Raw genomic sequence first — 22,012 nt, 5'->3', positions numbered from 1 at the left:
CTTGGTCACAGTCCTCTGTGTGTCAGTGTCCTGGGTCGCTGTCCTCTGTGTGTCACTGTCCTGGGTCATGTCCTCTGTGTGTCACTGTCCTGGATCACAGTCCTCTGTGTGTCACTGTCCTGGGTCACAGTCCTCTGTGTGTCACTGTCCTGGGTCACTGTCCTCTGTGTGTCACTGTCCTGGGTCACAGTCGTCTGTGTGTCACTGTCCTGGGTCACCGTCCTCTGTGTGTCACTGTCCTTGGTCGCTGTCCTCTGTGTGTCACTGTTCTGGGTCACAGTCCTCTGTGTGTCACTGTCCTGGGTCACCGTCCTCTGTGTGTCACTGTCCTGGGTCACCGTCCTCTGTATGTCACTGTCCTGGGTCACAGTCGTCTGTGTGTCACTGTCCTGGGTCACCGTCCTCTGTGTGTCACTGTCCTTGGTCGCTGTCCTCTGTGTGTCACTGTTCTGGGTCACAGTGTTCTGTGTGTCACTGTCCTGGGTCACAGTCGTCTGTGTGTCACTGTCCTGGGTCACCGTCCTCTGTGTGTCACTGTCCTGGGTCGCTGTCCTCTGTATGTCACTGTCCTGGGTCACCATCCTCTGTGTGTCACTGTCCTGGGTCACCGTCCTCTGTGTGTCACTGTCCTTGGTCGCTGTCCTGTGTGTCACTGTTCTGGGTCACCGCCGATGCCGGTGTTTATGTGGTTACATTGTATATCTTGTGTTGCCCTATTATTTCTTTTCATTTATTCCCTTTTCTTCCCATGTACTTAATGATCTGTTGGGCTGCTCGCAGAAAAATACTTTTCATTGTACCTCGGTATACGTGACAATAAACAAATCCAATCCAATCCAATCCAATCCAGTGCTCTCTGCTCGTGGATGGTGAGGCGGTACAATACAGGTGGACCCCCTTCAATTCTCTCACGCTCCCTGTGGTTGTGGGCGGTCTTATCGTGGGGGGGAGGGGGCGAAAGCACAGAGTTAGGTGGTCCTGCCGCATGCTGCGCAGCTATTGGCTGGGTGATGGCATGGGAGCACGGGGCGCCTGGCCATAGCGGCTCACATGGGTGGCTGCAGCCCATGTGGGTCAGGTGGGGGGGTTTTGCCTGGGGCAAACATACTTTCACATGTGTGGGTGGTAGGGGTGGCGTGGTGCCAGGGGCACATCTCTGTGTACTCACCCAGGCTGCCCTCGCCAGGTCACCGGTCCGTGGGGTGTGCCCCACTGCACTGACGGCATTGCCCACCTTCCTCCAATTACGCCGGACAGTGCTGCTCGGGCGGTGATGTCCCCATTGGGGCACAGGATCGCCCTCCTCTCCTCAACCGCGTCTAGCATCGTATCGAGTTCGTGACCCCTGAAACTCGAGGTGGCACGGCGGGCAGTGACCACCTTGCGAGTCTCGGGACTGTGTCGCTCGCGCACCTTTAGGTGACACAGCGATGCGTCATTGACGTGTCCCGCGCATCCGACGCTGGTCTGGCACCATTTGCGGGCCAGAATCGATCCTCAGAGCGGCCCATTCATGCCGTCGTAAAACGCGACGGCGTCAACACTCTGCCACGGGATGAGGGAATCCTGCCCAGGATCTCCCGAATGGAGTATTGAAGTTGCACAGTTTTGTGCTTTCCTCATCCAACTTGAGTTGCCCAAATCCCTGCGAAGCATCTAATTTGTTAAAACATGTCGCTCCTGACAGCTCACTGGTGATCTCTTTACTTTTCGGAATAGGATAATGCTCTCTCTTTATATTTAAATTGAGCTCTCGGGATCCATGCAGATTCTCAATTCATTGTTTTCCTTCTTTACACATACCACGGAATTCACCCAGTCCGTTGGGTCTTCAGTCTTTTTTATTACTCCCAGACTTGTCATCCTCTCCAGTTCAGCTTTGAGCCATTCCTTTAAAGTGTAGGAACTACTCTTGGTGCATATATAACAGGATGCGCATTCTCTTTCAATTGTATTCTCTAAGTAAATGGCAAAACTCCAAATCCCTGGAATACCTCTGGAAATGCTTTAATGATTGAATCCACTGAAGTACTGTGTATGGTTACAGCATAGTCAGCACTGTATATTCTCTTGACCAATTCAAGTTTCTCACAGGCTTCTACTCCCAGCAATGGATAATTTAACTTTATGCATCTTATTCTTCACACTGACATCTAGTTCGCATACTCCTAAAGTGTTGATTCTTTTACTGTTATAATCCTTCAAAAGTACCATTTTATTCAAAATATGAGATTTAATTTTTATTTCTTGCATATCAAATAAATTTATAAGATTCATCCTCGCTCTTATGTCAAGTTCAGCATTAACTATGTTTTTTTTGTCATTAGAGGAACTGTCCAGTTATCTCTATGAACACTTGAATCTTCAGTATTGTACTGCAAATCTGTTTCGAAGACTTTTCAGCTCACATTGCGTTATTAACCTTATCTTCACCAGATATAACATCAAAAATGTATTTCTGTTTTTTTAGTCGAATAGCATTGTTTGCAAAGTGATTTTTGCCTTTGCATTTAGCACACATTTTTACGAATTACATAGAATTTACAGTGCAGAAGGAGGCCATTCAGCCCATCGAGTCTGCATCGGCTCTTGGAAAGAGCACCCTACCCAAGCCCATACCTCTACCCTACCCAATAACCCAGTAACCCCACCCAACATTAAGGGCAATTTGGACCCTAAGGGCAATTTAGCATGGCCAATCCACCTAACCTGCACGTCTTTGGACTGTGGGAGGAAACCGGAGCACCCGGAGGAAACCCACGCACACACAGGGAGAACGTGCAGACTCCACACAGACAGTGACCCAAGCCGGGATTCGAACCTGGGACCCTGGAGCTGTGAAGCATTTGTGCTATCCACAATGCTACCGTGCTGCCCAATGCTGGACATTGCCTTTGCAAATGCCTATTGCATCATTTGCACAAAATGGTGGAATCGGATATACATTGAAAATGGCTACCACTGTTGAGACCATGTTTAGCTTTTGGGTGTGTCACAACATCAATGGTGTTGGCTGCATCTCTGATTTTCACGCCAAAATTTCTTAAGTTTAAGGTGCTTATCTGCTGCACTGCTAATCCGTTGGCATGGCAAATCTTAATGGCATCATCGAGCTGGATTTCATTCTCCCTCAACCATCTTTCGCAAAGCTTATCATTGTTGATTCCAAATATAATTTGATCGCGAATCATGGATGCTTGCAATGTTGCAAAATTACAGGTTTGAGATTTCAATCTTAAATCTGTTAAAAAGTGTCAAATGATTCTCCTGCCTGTTGGGTGCGCATACAAAAAATGTAGCATTCGAATGTTTCGGGTTTTTTTAGGCATACAGTGATGATCAAAATTTTTTAGAACTTCATCAAAGTTTTTTTTTATCAGCATCGTTGTCAAATGCGAAAGTGTTAAAGATTTCTATTGCTTGTGGACGTGCTACGGTGAGCAGCAACACTATTCTCCGTTTATCAGGCTGTGCCTGAAGACCAGAGCCGCCATGTAGAATGTGAATTGCTGTTTAAAAGCGCACCAATTTGCATCTACATTACCAGTAACTCGAAGCTGGTGTGGTGTCTTCAAACCTTCCATCATTGACTTTGATTGCTAGTGTTGCGTTGAGCATAAAGAATCCTCATGTGAATGAGGCGGTCGCAGCTGTCTGGTGTAGAGCGCAGCTTGAAGTGGCATTGTTGTTGATGAGCGGGTCTGCCCCTCTGTGGTGCAGTGGGCATCAGGGTGATGATCTCCTTTGAGTATTGTTCTGCATGATGATCTCAGTTCCGTGTTGCAGGCCTTTGGTGCTCACCTTGAAGAACTGCAAAATATCCTTGAGAGAATAGATGAAGTGCAGGAGAGAATCCATGCATTTGATAGCGCACTTTCCCTAGTAAGGGCCCGCCATTGGTTCATTAAGATCCTGCTGCGTGGTGTGTCATATATCCTGATAGATTGGGGAGCCAAGGGCTGTGAAAGGTGTGTCTACGTGTCGCAGGAAGTGAGAGGTGGGTTCCTGACTGAATTTGAAGATTGGCTGCCTGCTTCAGTATTCATGATTTAGAGGCTGGATGTATCAGGATCAACATTGCACGATATCTGGTCTTCAAGGCCTGGGGTTGGTTGGGCCTTCTGACCGCTGGCCTTATGTCATCCTGTTAAGTGAAGCTGCTTTGTTCGTTGGAATCCTCAAGGGATCCTGAGAATTGTTTGATAATCCTGTCATGGCTTTGGCCTTTTCAATATAGATGGTGTTATTATACTGCAGTTCTTCAATAATCCTGGACGTTACTCCCTTATGGTTATGTGGTTGACTATTTGGTGTTTTCTTTTCTCCTGTAAGGGTATGCAAGGTATGAGCTTGAGGGCAAAGTCGCCTGTTATCCTGTTCTAGCAAAAACCATATTAAGTCAATTATATGGTATGTGGACTGGATTCTCCCAAAATGGGACTATGTCCTCATGCCAGGGTAAGAACGCTGGAGCTTTACTCTAGAGATCCCTGAAAAAAAGTACAGCTAATACAATGCCCTGCAGTGGGTTAGCAGGAACCCGGAGTAATTCACGCAGCTTTCGCTGTGGATACGGGCCACCACACGTCTGGTTTTGAGTCCGAGCATGTGCATGGCGGCGGTCGTGCCGAGCTCCATGACGGAGTCGGACCGCGGAGGCAGACAGAAAAATTAGACCCCCCCCCATCGGCCGCTCGCCCAAGCATCAGACCGCGCGGATCTTGTTAGACGTTTAGCTGCTGTTGTATAAAGAGTCAAAGGTTCTGCTCTTTTTCCACAAACACCTTTAATTTACTACAACAGACTCTGTACAAAACTCTAACATCACATCACCTGACACAAAGGCCACCTGAAGCCTCTTTACATAATCAGTGTCAATTATTGGATACTTAACATAAATGAAACAACTAATTGGAGTGACTCTTAACCCATTACTTAACAGATCTAACCCCCGGCCACCAATAAGCCCCCCCCCCCCCCCCCCCCCCCCCCCCCCCGGTGTCAGATTCCCCCCCACCCCCCCACCAGGGTTGCCGCGGACTGAGCCGCAATCACCACGACAGCATCCCGACCAGCAATATCAGCACACTGTCGGGAACTCGGCCAGTCGGGCACGGAGGATTGCTGGGCTGGCTTCTGGCAATGGGCCCCCAGCCACGTGGCATACTCCGCAATCACCCCGATTCTCGGGTCCCGGAGAATCGCCAGACCAGCGCCGGGCCCGATTTCGGCATGAAATTGGATTCTCCGCCCCCATGCCAAATGCGATTTTGGTGCGGGGCTGTGGAGAATCCAGCCCATGGTTTGTGCACAGTCTTATTCCTTCCTTTTTATGTGCCTTTATCGTTGCGGTTATGGGAAGGAAGTATACTTTGAATACCCCTTTACTTATTTATAATGAGGATGATTGGAGCCACGGCAGTGTGATGGGTGGATGGTTGGTGGGGAGTTGGGTGATGGGGTTAGTTAAATCCTCACTGAGATTGAGGATAGTTTCCCAGTCGGAGCTAACTGTGTTGGGTTTTTATTATTTTGAATTTAAGAATCTGTGTCTATCTCCAGCGATGGCCTGGGCAGATTATGTATCCTGGGGAGGACTGGGTTCCTTCTGATCTTTCCTGGAGGTCAGCGTTTTCAGGGATTAAGTGGTGACGCACGCCGAGGGGCGCTCAGCTAATCCTTGATTGATTTGTTGATTGTTCCGAGACCAACTCGGGGTGTTTTCCCTTAAAGGGTTTTTTCTTTTTCTCTTCATCTGGCCAAGCAGTTAAAACATATATTCACAAACAATATACACAATGATGTGAAGGACGTTGGAGATGTCCTGCTACAATTGCTGAGTGCGGTAGCAGCGTTAAGACCCTGTGGTCTGTTCAGCCTTCCAGAGGTTAGGTGGATTGGCCATGCTAAATTGCTCCATAGTGTCCGAAGGTTAGGTGGGGTTACTGGGTTGCAGAGTTAGGGTGGAGGTGTGGGCTTTGGGAGGGTACTCTTTCAAGGGCCGGTGTAGACTGGATAGGCCGAATGGCCTCCTTCCGCACTATAAATTCTATGATTCTATAAAGCAATGGCCTTGCTTTTATCCTACAGTTCTAAGGTCATAACATCATATCCTGCACTTTATAAACATTGCTTCACAAAACTTACATCAGATCAGCATTTCAAAGGTTTTTTGATTTCTATGGTATCAGTGAGTAGATGTTTCATGGCCTTATTTATCTGTGCTTCTGGTAGCCTGACAGTAATACAGATAAGCATATCTGTGAGAATGTTGAAGCGATATAAAACAGCGGGCAGCTAGCTTCACAACCCTAGCCATACTACCCTTGAACATCCAAGCTAGTTTTGATCATGTTCCAAAATGCTGTGCCAGCAGATTCTGTTTGTTACTAAGTCAATTATTTAAATTAAAATAGTTGTTTTAACAGAATCTTCCTTGCTAGCATTGTTAACTAATGTGTTGTTGAGGCAGAATTTAATCAGGTGGAAGAATGGCGAGTTCCCACTTTAACCCCAACTAAGTCCCTGGCGGGAAAGCCTGTGGACAGCTACCCCCACTATCACCTCCACAAATTGAGGCCCTTCATGCAATTAATGTCAGCTTAAAGACCTCACCCTGCAGTGTCAATGGGGGGAGAGGGAGGGGGCTCAGTATGTGGAAGTAGGTCATGCAAATCCATTATGCATTGCTTGCAGGCTTCTGAAGGTGGGAAGGGGTGTCCCCATCAAACACAACCAGTACGTGCTCAAGGGACTGGCATCAGGAAGCAAGGCCTGCTAATAGCCACCCCCTGCCCTTGCTGCAGATACCACTGTCTCCCTCTTACCTCCAAAGTACAGCCTTCCGCCATTACTCATCTATGTCCTAGGATCGAGCAACACTACGAGGCTTCAGGTGGCTATTGGCCCACCTCCCCAGGGGTGCTGCTGTTCAATAGGGATGCCAGCCTCTTTTTGGCTGGAAGCTCTCAGCAGGCAGGCCTTTTTGCCCCCTGGGTCCTTGATCCTGGAGAAGGTTGAGTGGCACTTATACTGTGTACCTTCCCAAAGAGGCAGCACTGGGCTCTCCGAAGAAGAGTCCCTCGCCCAGGCTCAGTTCCAAAGAAGAGTCAAATTGGACACGAAACATTAACTCCGTTTGTCTCTCCACAGATGTTGCCAGACCAGTTAGTTTTTCCAGCATTTTCTGTTTATATTAATGCAGGGCTTTCACTGGCTCTCTGCCCAATGGGTAGAACTTTTGTTACCTCCATGCATCCAGAGAGGCTCATGGCTATGTTTTGGATTTCTTTTTTGTCAATAGGTTTTGCTCCCCTAAGACTACTTTTTGTTCAGAGAATTTCCCTAAAATGAAAGGAATTACTGCACAATGTTGTTTCTCATTTTAGATAACGAGGAGCTCCAAAAAGGCAAGATTATGTTGCAATGTATACTGCTAGATCTAAGCCATTTAGTAAGCTGCTAGCTAGCCCCTTCTGTAATCGAAACCTAAACGTAGAGGCAGATTTTCGTAGAGTTGGGAGAATTCTGCAGACCTTTAAAAACGGCAGGCGGGATTCAGGTATGCAAGTCACATCCCCATTTGCAACAGGTCCCCCTTTTGCTGGTAGAGGAAAACGCGCACTGAGAGATTCACACAGGAGGAAAATCCAAACTCGATACGGTCTTTTGAACTCAGTGCTGAATTCAAACAATTCTCAAACAATTAATACATTTTGGCTGTTGCAAGGGCCTTAACTCATAGCATGAGAGTCATAAATCAATTGAAGTATAGGATAAGGTCTGTATAACTGTCATGAACTGAAGTTTCTGAAATTCCAGCTCTTTAAACTTTATAAAAATGATATGATGCGATGAAAAGAAAATCATGTCAACTAGTGTTTGAATAAAGCAATAGCTAATGTCATCTGGTCTATTCTAAAATTATTTATACATTTACTCCCTTTGCTCTTTAATGCTTAATATCAATTAACATACTTAAATTGAAGCAGAAGCAAAATGTTGCAGGTACAGACGATATGAAACTCTTAACTGAATGAATACTGTCAGGAACATTTAAAAACCATTGTAGGGCTGTATTCTGTGGGATCCCAGCCGCGTGCTCCTTGGTGGCGCGCTGTTCTCTGGTGGTGGGATTATGTACTCCCGCCACTTGTCAATGGGACTTCCCATTGAAGCAACCCCACACTGCCATACCCTGCTGACGGGAGAATCCCAATGGGTGGAGAATTCCAGCCGTAATATAAAATCATCATTGTTGGTCTAGTTTGTTTTGAGAATAGTGAGAATTGCTGCTCGACCTGAGAGGTGATTTTGACTCCCTTTTCCCAGTGGGAATCTGGCAGTACAGACATTAAAATTAAGGTGTCCGCTTGCTGCTCTTTTTCTGCCCACCTGCTGTCTTCAAGTTGGACAATTGAATCACCCACCTGAATCAATTGGCAAACGCAGGAATTTATACTGGTCAGGATTTTATTGTGTAGATAGTGTCATAATATGCACTCATGCACATCATGAGGTAAAGACAGGGAATGATAGACACCCAGGTTAGCCAATCAACACACAGGACAGAATGCAACCAATCACTAGACAGAACACTAGAGGGGGGCTTCCTACTATAAAACACACGAGGCATCAGCACTCCGTCTCTTTCCACTGGTGACAACTGTAGTGACAGTCAGGGTGTATATATCAATTAGCATCTTCTACACGTGGATCAGAGCTAGTCTGGTCTAGTTAGTTAGAGTTAGCACATTTAGAGTAGTAGAGTGTCAACCCACAGCAAGCTGTGTGCCTTGTTACAGAAGTTCAATAAATCGTATTGAACCAATGTCTAAGTTTGGTGTCTGCTTTTCAGTCTAACTGCATCCAGATGCAGTCCGTGTTACCCCAGGTTCAATAACACGACAGATAGGACTGTGAAACCAATTTTATGGCCGCTACCTCTTTTCTAACAGCTTCTGATATTTGGATCAGGAGCAAAGCCCTCCAAGGTAAGAGGAGCCAGGAGAAACAGATATGTTTCTGATAACCGAGCAAAGAAAGTTGCATTTCCTGAGGTCAGGACACTTAAAACCTGCAGTGAGAAGCTGTACCTGTATCACCACATCTTGGATCCTGATGGAGTGGGGTGGTAACAAAAAAATGTAATACTTGGGCACAACCAATAGATCTGACTGTGAATTGCTGAAACAATTTGAAATTGCCCACTTCACGAATGAGCTAACTCCAGTTTTGCCAAAATTTAAGAAATCAGGTTGGAAGGGATAGTACACAACTATTATTGATGCAAATTGGATGTGGCATAAATGATTGAGGAAATTCATATGCCGCAATGTTTCACATAAACCAGCACAAATCAGTTAGGTGAGAATTAACACAGAAATAAGTAGCACAACTCTGTTCTTACATCATAATTACACTGAGTGCTGGCCTATTAGCATGTCCCGAATTGTTCCACATCTAGCATCCCCAACTGGAATGCGAACCGCATGCAATTCAGTGCCGGCGTCAACACTTAGGGTGTGAATTCTCCGCCTCCCAGCCACATGTTCCTCGGCGACGCTCCGTCGCCAGCAGCAGTGTTTCCCATTTTGTCCACCCCACGCTGCCGGCAGAACAGAGAACCCCGCTGCGGAAGAATTCACCTCTTAGTCTCCCAAACGGAGAATTTCACCAATCATATTAAGATCAAAAAAGAAATTGCGGGAATTCATTCAGTGGTCCAGTTCCAGCAAAAAATTGGTCAGAAAGGACAATAAAGTTCAAATTTTTAGACAAGAAAAAGAAGAATTTATGGAGAAAGCTAGAAAACAAGTGGACAGCGTCAGCAAAGCTAAGGGAATTTGTAAGGAACCCCTGAGAAGTAGGAAAAGGGCAGGAATAATCCTACAATTAATCCTACAAATTCAATATAAAAGAAAAATGAACATTTCTGAACAAGAAAATTCAAGAGCAATTTCAAACCAAGAATAGACAGGATTTACTATCAAAGAGTTAAAACACATACCTGTACCACAGAAGCAGACACAGCACTTGCAGTTGTTTTATTGAAACAGTTTCAGTACAAGTTACCGAAAATATCTCTTTAAAGAATTTTTCTTCAATGAAACATTTAGTAAGATTGTTGCGACACAGTTTCTTGAAGCTATTATTTGTGATTGGTGCTAAGAAAGGATACTTGTTGTTGCTCCTGGATATGGAAATTCCTTTGCTCAGTTTTCCTTTGTTCGGATATAAATTTTCTGCAACCTCAGCAAATATGAGGGTCAAATTTTCAAAAGACTTATTTTTTGGCACAGTGACTGTGTCATTCAATTACCAAAGAAACAAAATCAATAAATTGATTTTGCACATTGGATAAACTATCTCATCTCAATGTGAATCGCTTGCTGGTATTGTGCACAAGAAAACTCATCCAGTTTCAGTTTTATGTTCGAAAATTGACCAGAGGCAGTTTAAAGAGTCTATTTTTTTCCAAAGTGCTTGCCGAAAGAACTCAGAATAGTTTAGAAAGAAAAAACAGAATAATTTAGGGAGAAAATACCTGAAAGTATAGATTAAATTAATAAAATAAAATTAATAAAATTAGAAGAACGCTCCCTTCTTTAACTTTTGAGTTCTTGCTGGAAAGCATACAATATCAACAATTTTGTCGGACAGCAAAATAATAAAATTGAACAGTAAAGCAGAATGATCAATAATTACAGTTAATAACCCTGGAATAATTATTTCAAATGTTTTATTATGAATTCAATGGTTTCATTTTGTACATCTCCTGCTATTTTTAGTTTCTGAATTTACTGATGATCAAAATGTAAATGTAAATGATATCCCATTATATAACAAATACAGCACAGAAATCGGCCATTCATTCCGTGTTGGTATTTAAACTGCACCCGAGTCTCCTCCCATCCTATCTTAATTAGCATTGCTTCTCCCTTTTATGCTTATCAAGCCTCCCCTTAAATGTATATCTACGATCTGCATCAACCACTCTCAATGGTAAAGAGTTCTCGTCCCTCTCCTACCAGGAGGAATGATAGACAAATCATTTCACTGCATTGTCTCCAAACCTACTGTTTCACCTCAGTTAATGCTGCTCAAGAGTTAGAGCAAAACGATCCGTAGTATTTTCAATTCTACAGGTTAACTTTGTTAAGCTCCAGTGGTATCTCTGCAATAAGAACTATGAAGCAAGTCTTAACATCTTCAACTCCAATTTTATTGTGTTCTGCAATCACTTTTCCTCCAGCTTCACAGTGCCACCAGTATCCCTTTATGTGCAATCTATCAAACAATAAGTGTGGCCTATTAAACAATTAAAGCTCCAATGCTAAATTAAGCACTGGGGAACATTAAGGCCAGAATTCTCTGGCTATTGAGATTCTCTGTTCCCGGCAGCAATGCAGCCCAGCCCACGGATTTCCCAACAACGTCGGGTGGCTTCAATGGGAAATCCCATTGACAAGTGGTGGGGAATAGAGAATCCCACCGCCAGCGAACGGCGGGTTACCGAAAAATATGTGGTTGGGGGACCGGAGAATCCCGTCTTAACAGATTCCCCCCCTTCAAGAAAAAAAATTAATCTTTAAGTTTGATGTAAATTTCCAGAACACAAATTAATACATCTTTTTTTCTACAATAAATGCACACTATTACCCCTTCACAATTAAAAAAAAATCCACCCTCACATTCTCTTCCTTATAGGAAAAGTCACCCCTCTTTAACAATTAGTAATAATCTTTAGTGTCACAAGTAGGCTGACATTAACACTGCAATGAAGTTACTGTGAAAATCCCCGAGTCGCCACATTCCTGCGCCTGTTTGGGTGCACAGAGGGAGAATTCAGAATGTCCAAATTACCTCACAGCACGTCTTTCGGGACTTGTGGGAGGAAACCGGAGCACCCAGAGGAAACCCATGCAGACACGAGGAGAACTTGCATATTCCTCACAGACAGTGACCAAGCCGGGAATTGAACCTGGGACCCTGGCTGTCATTGTTGCGAGCTGGTTGAGATTGTCTGAGCAAGTGCATCTTAAGTGCTTCTCAACCTTGTTAGCGCGGTCCCAGCGAATCTGCTGGCAAGCCTTCATTTGCAGCAAGAAGCCCGTGAGGCCTCATTAAGTGGGCCAATTAACATTGAATAGTGTTGCCGGCCTCACTGGGCCCAGCACCGGTGATGCGCGATCAATAACTACTGAAACGAAGGAGTAGTCCGAATCGAAGGCTTTAATCAACAAGATGTTTCCCCAGCAGCTCGAGTACAGAAAGACAGTTGGCTGCTGGGAAACACGGGTTCCTATACCCCGCCTCATTGGGCGGAGCTACCTTACATCCCAACCAATGAAATGCAAACACTTGGGCCAATGAGCAGCGAGTCTTCTCCACCAATGGTAGCTTACACTCCCAGGTACCGTAGTACCTCTAGTCATACTACCACATTCACCCATTGTTGAGAAAGGAACCGGGCCGGGGGGGGGGGGGGGGGGAGCAGTGCTTCGGCGTCCAGTCATGACTGATAGTCCGTTGCGGGTGGGACAATGTTACTGGTAGTATGACTAGTGATATGGGACTATACCTCACTCCAACGGCGGCTGCCAACTGGCCCGTAACTATGTACAGTGTGTTGTGTTATCAACATGGCAATTTTTTACAGAGACAGAGAAGAAGAAAAAAGTCCATTAAGAGTTCATATTAACTCGATCAGACGGTCGGGGGCCTTGAACGTCCTCTGCGACTGACGGAGCTTCGTCGGAGATGTTGATGGAGATGCGGGCGTCCATGGCTCCGGGAGCGATGATCCGGTCCTTGTGGAGGTTTCAACACCCTTAGACGGCGCTGGCGCGGGCCGGGCCGGGGGGGGTGGGGGGGTCGTCTAGTCCGCCAGGTGGCGCAGGTGAGGGGGTTGGTGGGCCAGGGAGGGGAGCGCCTGCAGGGAGCAGTTGCGGTTGGTGGGTCCCGCCATAGCCTGTGGGGGGGAGGGTGGGGGGGGCTGGTGCCAGGGGCGATGGCGGGGATCCGGCGGGCGCCAGGTCCCGTAGAGAGTCCGTGTCTTGTCAGCTGTTGGGGTACTCCACATACGCATATTGCGAGTTAGCGTGGAGCAGCTGGACCCTCTCGACCAACGGGTCCAATTTGTGCACCCGCACGTGTTTCCGGAGCAGGATGGGCCCGGGGGCTGCCAGCCAGGCCGGGAGTGAGGTCCCTGAGGAAGACTTCCTGTGGAAGACAAGAAGGCGTTCGTGAGGAGTTTGATTTGTAGAAGTGCAGAGTAGAGACCGGATGGAGTGGAGGGCGTCTGGGAGGACCTCCTGCCAGTGGGAGACTGGGAGAGTTCTGGACCATAGGGCCAGCAGAACGGTTTTCCAGACCGTGCCGTTCTCCCTCTCGACCTGTCCATTACCCCGGGGGTTATAACTGGTCGTCCTGCTTGAGGCGATGCCCTTGCTGAGCAGGAATTGACGGAGTTCGCCACTCACGAAGGAGGACCCCCTATCACTGTGTATGTAGGCGGGGAATCCGAACAGGGTGAAAATGCTGTGGAGGGCTATAATGCTGGTGGTTGTGGTCATGTCGGGGCAGGGGATGGCGAACGGGAAAAGGGAGTACTCGTCAATCACGTTGAGGAAGTACGTGTTGCGGTTGGTAGAGGGGAGGGGACCTTTGAAGTCCATGCTGAGGCGTTCAAAGGGACGGGAAGCCTTTATCAGATGCACTTTTTCGGGGTGGTAGAAGTGCGGCTTACACTCCGCGCAGATGTGGCAGTTTCTGGTGACTGTCCTGACCTCCTCGATGGAGTAGGGCAGGTTGTGGGTCTTCACGAAATGGAAGAAGAGGGTGACTCCGGGGTGGCCGAGGTCCTCGTGGATGGCCCGAGGTGGTCCAATTGTGCATTGGCACAGGTGCCGCGGGACAGGGCATCAGGAGGCTCGTTTAGCTTCCCGGGACAATACAAGATGTCGTAGTTGTAGGTGGATAACTCGATCCTGCACCGCAAGATCTTGTCGTTTTTTATCTTGCCCCTCTGTGCATGGTCAAACATGAAGGCCACCGACCGTTGGTCTGTGAGGAGGGTGAACCTCCTGCCGGCCAGATAATGCCTCCAGTGTCGCACAGCTTCTACTATGGCCTGTGCTTCTTTCTCGTCCGAGGAGTGGCGGATTTCAGAAGCATGGAGGGTGCGCGAGAAGAAGGCCACGGGTCTGCGCGCTTGGTTGAGGGTGGCTGCCAGAGCTACGTCAGACGCGTCGCTCTCGACCTGGAAGGGGAGGGACTCGTCGATGGCGTGCATCGTGGCCTTTGTGATATCCGCTTTGATGCGGCTGAAGGCCTGGCGGGCCTCCGTCGACAGGGAAAATGGTTGTTTGGATGAGAGGACGGGCTTTGTCGGCGTAGTTGGGGACCCACTGAGCGTAATAAGAGAAAAACCCGAGGCAGCGCTTCAGGGCCTTGGAGCAGTGGGGAAGGGGGAGCTCCATTAGGGGGCGCATGCGTTCAACGTCAGGGCTATCACTCCATTTCGCACTACGTAGCCGAGGATGGCTGAACACGCATTTTTCTTTGTTATAGGTCAAATTCAGGAGTTTTGCGGTTTGGAGGATTTTGTGAAGATTGGTGCCATGGTCCTGCTGATCATGGCCGCAGATGGTGACATTATCGAGATACGGGAAGGTTGCCCGTAAACAGTATCGGTCAACCATTCGGTCCATCTCACGTTGGAAGACCGAGACCCCGTTTGTGACACCGAAGGGAACGTTTAAAAAGTGGTAGAGCCGCCCGTCCGCTTCGAACGCAGTATTTTCTTGCATTTTGAAGCTTGAGGCCTGTTTCAAGGCCACTTTGCCATCCCATTAACATTTGGTGGGATTCACTGACGCCCCCGCCGGGTCAGAGAATCCCCGGGGGGGGCGGCGCGAATTCCCCCCCGACGCTGGCTGCCGTATTCTCCAGCGTCCGCTTTTCGGGCAGGGGGCGGGTATTCCGCCATGCCAGTCGGGGACTATTGGCAGCGGCCCTCCCGGCGATTCTCCGGGCCCCGATGGGTCCAGCAGCCGTCCAGTGTTGGGCAATCCCGCCGGCGTAAACCACTCAACTCGCGCACCGGCGGGACCTGGCAGGTGAGTACACGTGGGCGGTCCTCGGCGGGGGGGAGGGGGGTGGGGGGGGGGCGACCTGGCAACCACGGTGGCCTTGCCCGCGATCGGGCTGACTGATCTGCGGGCGGGCTTGTTCCTTGGGAGCACTTCTTTCTTCTGTGCCGGCCCCTGTATGGCTCCACCATGGCTGGTGCGGAGAAGAGAAGCCCCTGCGCATGCGCCAAAATATGCCGGCCGGTCTGCGTATGCACGGAATCATGCTGGCCGTTACGCGCATGCGCGAACGGCGACGGCTGGAGCAGTGTGAATCTCTCTGGTGTCCACCTAGCCCCCGAAAATGCGGAGAATTCCGCAACTTCAGGAGCTGTTGACCCCGGAGTGGTTGGCATCGGTTTTCCGGCCAGCATGGAGACTTAATCCCCTGAAGGGAGAATTCTGGCCGATCATGTTTCTGTAGTCTGTCTTATCGCTGATCAGTCCATTTGTGTCATGAATGCTGCTCGGAAAGAATATTTTCCCAGGAACCTTTTTAGAGCCGCTGATATTTGTTCTAACAGGGTGTGTTTCTGAAAATGTAATTCCTTTCAAAACCCGAAGCCTTTCCATATTTGTAACTTTAGCACAGTTCAATAATTTCGATGGCAGTACTGATTGATGGATTTCTAGGTGACATTTTTGCTGTCTGCTAAATTCCATAATAATAATCTTTATTGTCACAGTAGGTTGACATTAACACTGCAATGAAGTTACTGTGAAAAGCCCCTAGTCGCCCCTGTTCGGGTACACAGAGGGAGAATTCAGAATGTTCAATTCACCTAACAAGCACGTCTTTCGGGACTTACGGGAGGTAACTGGAGCACCCAGAGGAAACCCACACAGACATAGGGAGAATGTGCAAGCTTCACATAGACATGGCCCAAGCTGGGAATTGAACCTGGGACCCTGGAGCTGTGAAGCAACAGTGCTACCCACTGTGCTACCATGCATTATATACTCTTCTATGAAGGTATCCTCTGACTTCCTAAATCTGTCAAAATATGACAATGCCTCAGAAGCACTTGTCATTCTTTTAGTATATTTTATGAAAGTTAATAATGTATCCAAACCTTCATTAAAGTCCAACTGATCAGAATCCAATGCATCGAATGCATTGCATCTTACTTTTGCTTTCTTATGGTAATCGAAGTGCTGTGCCATTCCTTCTTTTTGTTGCGCAAGAACATAACGCGTGTCCCAGAAAAAGGTTCCAAGGCAAATATTCCTTCCCAGTAGCATTCATTCCTCCATTGGTCAATGGGTTGGCACTCATCAAACAATGTTAGTTGTCATACCCGCCATTTCTCTACCTTGGATTCAGTCATTAGTTTTCCAAGTTTATCAAAATCACTCTTCTAGGTTAGAATTCAGAATACAATCATTCATTTGAAGAAATCTTAGTTTGCAACCATCCTCTGCTACAATTGTTAATCTTGAGTTGGTATCTCTGCGATAAGAACTAGAAAGCAAACCTTGACTTCTTCAACTCCAATTTTATTGTGTTCTACAATCACTTCTCCTCAAACTCCACAGTGCCACCTGTATCCCCTTATATAAAAAAATATATATTATTTGTGTGTGTGTGTGCGTGCATAATCTGTAAAACAATAAGCGTAGTCAATTAAACAATTAAAGCTACAATTCTAACTTAAGCACTGGGGAACATGGAGTCTTTCCTACAGATTCCATCTGTTCCAGAACCTTGCTCACCACAATCCTGATGGATGTCAGGATTGGCTGCCAGGTTCAATCTAAGGGGAGAAATGATTGAAAAGGCAGCAATAGCCTGGGGACTAAAATTCTCATGTTGGGGCCCAGAGAGGCACTTCTACTCCTCCTAGCTCCAAAGGAAAATAAAAACAAATGCTAAAACAGCTTAACATTTTGAACCTCTTCTGAGCCCAATGCACATCCCCGGTGGATTGATCTTCTGGGAAACTCACTGCAGCTTCCCATTCACGTAACCAGTTAAAATTACAGTGAGGTCCCCAGGACATCACTGGAACCCAAAATGCATACTTTTAATGGTCCCTGAGGGCAAAAGTCTTTGCCGCTGCTCAGTTGCGTTGTTTACAATTCTGATCCATCATCTCCCAGCAGCTTCAGGACAGAAAGTAGGTTATCAGTGTCTCCATGAAAATGTTTGATTTGAAGATTATAACATTATAACAATGGTTGCCGATCATCTGTGAATGTGCAAGTCTCAATTTAAAAGATAGGCTGTAGATACAGCACTAGTCAAATTCATAATCTGCTAATAAATAAAAAAGCATTTTAACTATTGTGCTATCAAGCTACAATCAAGAATAATAACTGCTATGAGAATTCATTGGAATTGGAGAGTTCAAAGAGTTCCAACTTTAGAAATAATTGTTGGCAACTTTGTAAACTAATCTATAGAAATAGATAGACCCATAATATTTTCTATATTATCACCATTTAAGATGGTTTGTTAGTTTGTGGTTTTAACTCTTGACTTTTCTCAAATTATTTTTAATAATTAATTCAATGCTCAGGATTAAAATGTGAAGAGGTATGATTCTAGATTAGATGCAATAAATCACAGTTACTATGTGCTTTACAGTTTTTAAAAAGGTTAGATATAGTGATATTATCTTATTTTCTACTTTACCAAGGTCATTTGTCAAACAAAATCACATGAATTATAAAATTTAATGCATTGCAATGCAAAATCTACAGAAATTACAATTTAATTTACTGGTACTGGTTATATTATTTTATAATTATTTTATAATTTCAATTAGACATAATTGTTGCAGAAGACAAATAATGGAAACATTGCTACCGACTGAAGTACCAGATAACTTCCATATTTTATCAATCAAGTTATCAAAATGCAGCCTTGCATTAAATTTAATATGATACTGGTATGAAGATGTTATGATATTCTATATTTGAACCAAAGCAGTTTTTTCTGAGAACTAGATATACAAAGAATAAGAGTTTTTAGATGGAATTAGTGTTTTAGTTTAATTCAAGGGTTCAGATAATGCCATGAATGGTAGGACTGTACTCCATGTGGTTTAGCTATGTTGTCTCAATTCTACAATTAGCAGTCATACAATCATTTTATTCTATTTTCGTATCTCACAGGATGAACTAGTCTAACTTTTTATTTCATTTATATTAATTTTTGTACCAACACTAGTTATCATGGCTGCAGTGTGTTTCACTTGTTTAGCACAGTGGACTAAACAGCTGGCTTGTAATGCAGAACGATGCCAGCAGCGCGGGTTCAATTCCTGTACCGACCTTCCCGAATGGGCGCCGGAATGCGGCGACTAGGGGCTTTTCACAGTAACTTTATTGAAGCCTACTTGTGACAATAACCGATTATTATTATTCATAACAATAATACATGTGATATTCATATTTCAGGATAATGGTGTGGCATGATGACAGCCCGTTTCTTAATTTTAAGTTTGTTGCCCTTGATTTGGATATATGGGGCGGGATTCTCCCCTACCCGGCGTGACGGAGGGTGCCGGCGTAGGGGAGTGGCGCCAACCACTCAGGGGTCGCGCCTCCTCCAAAGGTGGGGAATTCTCCCCACCTTTGGGGGCCAGCCCCGCGCCGGAGCAGTTTGCACCGGTAGACTGGCGCAAACACCCGGCGCAGTCGGAAGCGGGGCTGGCCGAAAGGCTTTCGGCGGTCGGCGCATGCGCCGGCAGTGACGTCAGCGGCAGCTGGCCGCTGACCTCACTGCCGGCGCATGCGCGATGCGGGGTTCTCCTCCGCGTCCGCCATGGCGGAGGCCGTGGCGGCGCGGAAGGAGAAAGAGTGCCCCCACGGCACTGCCCCGCGGAGTGAGCGGGGGGCCCCGATCGCGGGCCAGGCCTCCGTGGGGGCACCCCCCCGGGTCCGATCGCCCCCCGCCCCCCCCAGGACCCCGGGGGCCCGCTCGCGCCGCTGAGTCCGCCGTTTCCGAGGTGGTGTACACCTCGGCGGCGGGAGAAGGCCTCCCAGCGGCGGGACTTCGGCCCATCCGGGCCGGAGATTTAAGGTTAGTTGTTAAAAAAAGAAATCTCGCCGGCAGCCAGCTGTTTTCACAGGCTGCCGGCGGGATTTGCACAACGCCGGTTTTTTACCGGCGGGAGAATTAGGAGACCTGCGGGAGCGGAAATCACGCCGCTTCCCGCCAATTCTCCGACCCTGCGTGGGGTCGGAGAATCCCGCCCATAGTCTGAATTGCATAATTGGCAGCAGTAATCCATTTTGTTTCACTTTCTTTAAGTCACAATAACTGCTTTGGGATGATCACACTTCTTCAAGTCACAATAACTGCTTTGGGATGATCACACTTCTTCATTACTTCTCCAATATAACATCGACATTTAAAATACAACTGGAAAGTTTTATTCTCGAAAGTTTATGTAAAAAAAGGCAATGTAACAATTCAAAAAGCATATTTAATTAAAACATTTTGATGTTTATTATTCTCACAATTCAGTTACGCCCACCATTTATAAATTCAATCCCTTCCTCTCAAATTTCCAGCTTTGCATGAATTACTTTTGATACACAGATCTAATGTTACTGGATTTGTTCACAAAACCTCAAAGATTTTAAAAATTCATTTACGGGATTGGGCATCACTGGTTAGGCCAACATATATCGCCCATCCCTAGTTGTCCTTCAGAAGTGGTGGTGAGTTGCCTTCTTGAACTGCTGCAGTCCCCGAGGTGGAGATACACCCATTGTGCTATTTGGGAGGGAGTTCCATAATTTTGCCCCAGTGACAGTGAAGGAGTGGCAATATATTTCCAAGTCAGGGTGGTGAGTAACTTGGAGGGGAATCTCCGGGTGGTGGGGTTCCCAGGTACCTGCTGCTCTTGTATTTCTTGATGATTGTGGTCGTGGGTTTGGAAGGTGCTGTCAAAAGATGTTGAAAAATAGAGCAGATGAGATGGTTTTATGTTACTTAATGAGACAGTTTCACTTAGATCAAGAACATTGAACTTACCAAACATGTGGTTGTCTCAAGTATATTGGGGTTATTAATGTAGGTTTATATTTCTAGGTTTGTGCACAGATTTTCATTATGGTTCCACCCTTTATCATAAAGTTCGCTTGAACCAAAGATAGTTTAATACTGCAAATATTATTATAACCATGTTTTCTCTCTGTCATGCCAGGTTTGTCCTCTATGGCCTCCCTGATGTCCCTTGCCTGGGTGCTAGCTTCATACCACAAATTGCTGCGGGACTCCAGGGATGACAAAAAAAGCATGAGCTACAGAGGTGCCCTAATCCACATCTTTTGGCGTTTGTTTACCATATCATCCAGGGTCATTTCGTTTGCATTGTTTGCATCTATTTTTCAGTTATATTTTGGAATATTTGTAGTTGTGCACTGGTGTGCTATGGCATTCTGGATCATTCATGGAGGAACAGATTTCTGCATGTCCAAGTGGGAGGAGATTCTGTTCAATATGGTGATAGGGATCGTGTACATATTCTGCTGGTTTAATGTCAAAGAAGGCCGGACACGATATCGAATGTTTGCCTATTATACTGTAATCTTGACAGAAAACGCTGCCTTGACTTTTCTTTGGTATCTTTACAGAGATCCCACAACCACTGACTTTTATGCCATAACTGCACTGTGTACAGTTTTTGTTAGTTTTGTTGCTGGAGCAGCATTCATGTTCCTGTATTATGGCATACTTCATCCCATGGGACCACGGACCAGGATCCTTGCCAGTTCTTGCTGTGCTGAACTGCTCTGGGGGATCCCTCTGCCTCCAGAGCTGGAGGCCATGGCAGCAACGCCCGCAGCACCTAGAGGATCCCAGACCACACCAACTAGAGTGGCAGGTGATCAGGAGGAGGAGGACGCAGCAGAAACCTGCCTGCCTGTATTCCAAGTGCGACCCACAGTGCCACTTACACCATCAGGCCGACCCTACCTACCGGAGGGACCAATCATCAAGATTGACATGCCAAGGAAAAGATACCCTGCCTGGGATGCCCACTTCGTAGACAGAAGGCTGAGGAGAACTGTTAATATATTACAGTATGTAACTCCCACATCTGTAGGAATTAGGTATAGAGATGGACCACTTGTATATGAGCTGCTACAGTATGAATCTTCATTTTAAAGCTTCATCCATTGAAACTGACAAAGAAGTAATTATGTTTACGTCAGGCACTCAGACACTCTCATACAACTCCCAAAACACAAAGCTCATGTATGGTTTCCTTTTCCTGGTAGCTGTCTGTATATAAAGATATTCTATATGTTTTGTAAGTAACAAAAAAGTGAAAAAAATCTTTTTACACAGTAAGATACAGTATTTATACTGTATATCTAATGGCAGAAATCTTCATTCAGAATTTACAGCAGTTATTTTAAAAAGTCACAAATACTGGTGCATATATAACACATACAGACACAGAGACAGCATACATAACACATATACATACACTCCATTCATCTGTATGCAGAGCATTTAAGGACTGATGGTAGGTGGGACTGAAAAAGCAAATCATACAACATCTATTCACAAGAAAACTTATAAGTGGTGCAATTTTGAATCCCTTTCAGGGTTTTGTGATCTTGTGGGGTTTTTTCAGTTCCACAATCCCATCCTTGGCAAAAAAAAATGATGTTTCTAAGTAAATACTGTATGTTTCTTTATGTATGTGAGCTTTTTATTCAAGTAATAGCAATCTGTTATTACCGTTCAAGGTGCAACCATATGTCAAGTACAGCGCATCAGATCCTTGACATATAGTTTTTTTTTAACTGAAATATTGCTGTTTGTTTTTGTAATTTACAGAGTGCTTTTTTTAATTTAAATAGTTGCAGAAAATTTATCAATTTTATAACTTGCAGCATGGGAAAAACTGGAG

At 46.0% G+C, this 22,012-nt stretch overlaps 1 protein-coding gene across 1 annotated transcript in view; it reads left to right on the top strand.

Moving 5' to 3' along the window:
* LOC119967938 (XK-related protein 6-like) overlaps window positions 1-21,801 on the top strand; it is an 85,407-nt gene extending 63,606 nt beyond the window's left edge. The window contains exon 4 of the mRNA XM_038801036.1: window positions 20,294-21,801. Coding sequence (XP_038656964.1) covers window positions 20,294-21,258 — 965 coding nt within the window. The 3' untranslated portion in view covers window positions 21,259-21,801. The remainder of the gene's footprint in view (window positions 1-20,293) is intronic.
* Window positions 21,802-22,012: the final 211 nt, after the last annotated feature.

The sequence above is a fragment of the Scyliorhinus canicula genome, chromosome 6, assembly GCF_902713615.1.
Source record: "Scyliorhinus canicula chromosome 6, sScyCan1.1, whole genome shotgun sequence".
Taxonomy (NCBI): domain Eukaryota; kingdom Metazoa; phylum Chordata; class Chondrichthyes; order Carcharhiniformes; family Scyliorhinidae; genus Scyliorhinus; species Scyliorhinus canicula.
Note: the sequence above shows the minus strand (reverse complement) of the source record. Positions and strands in the feature narration are given on the sequence as shown.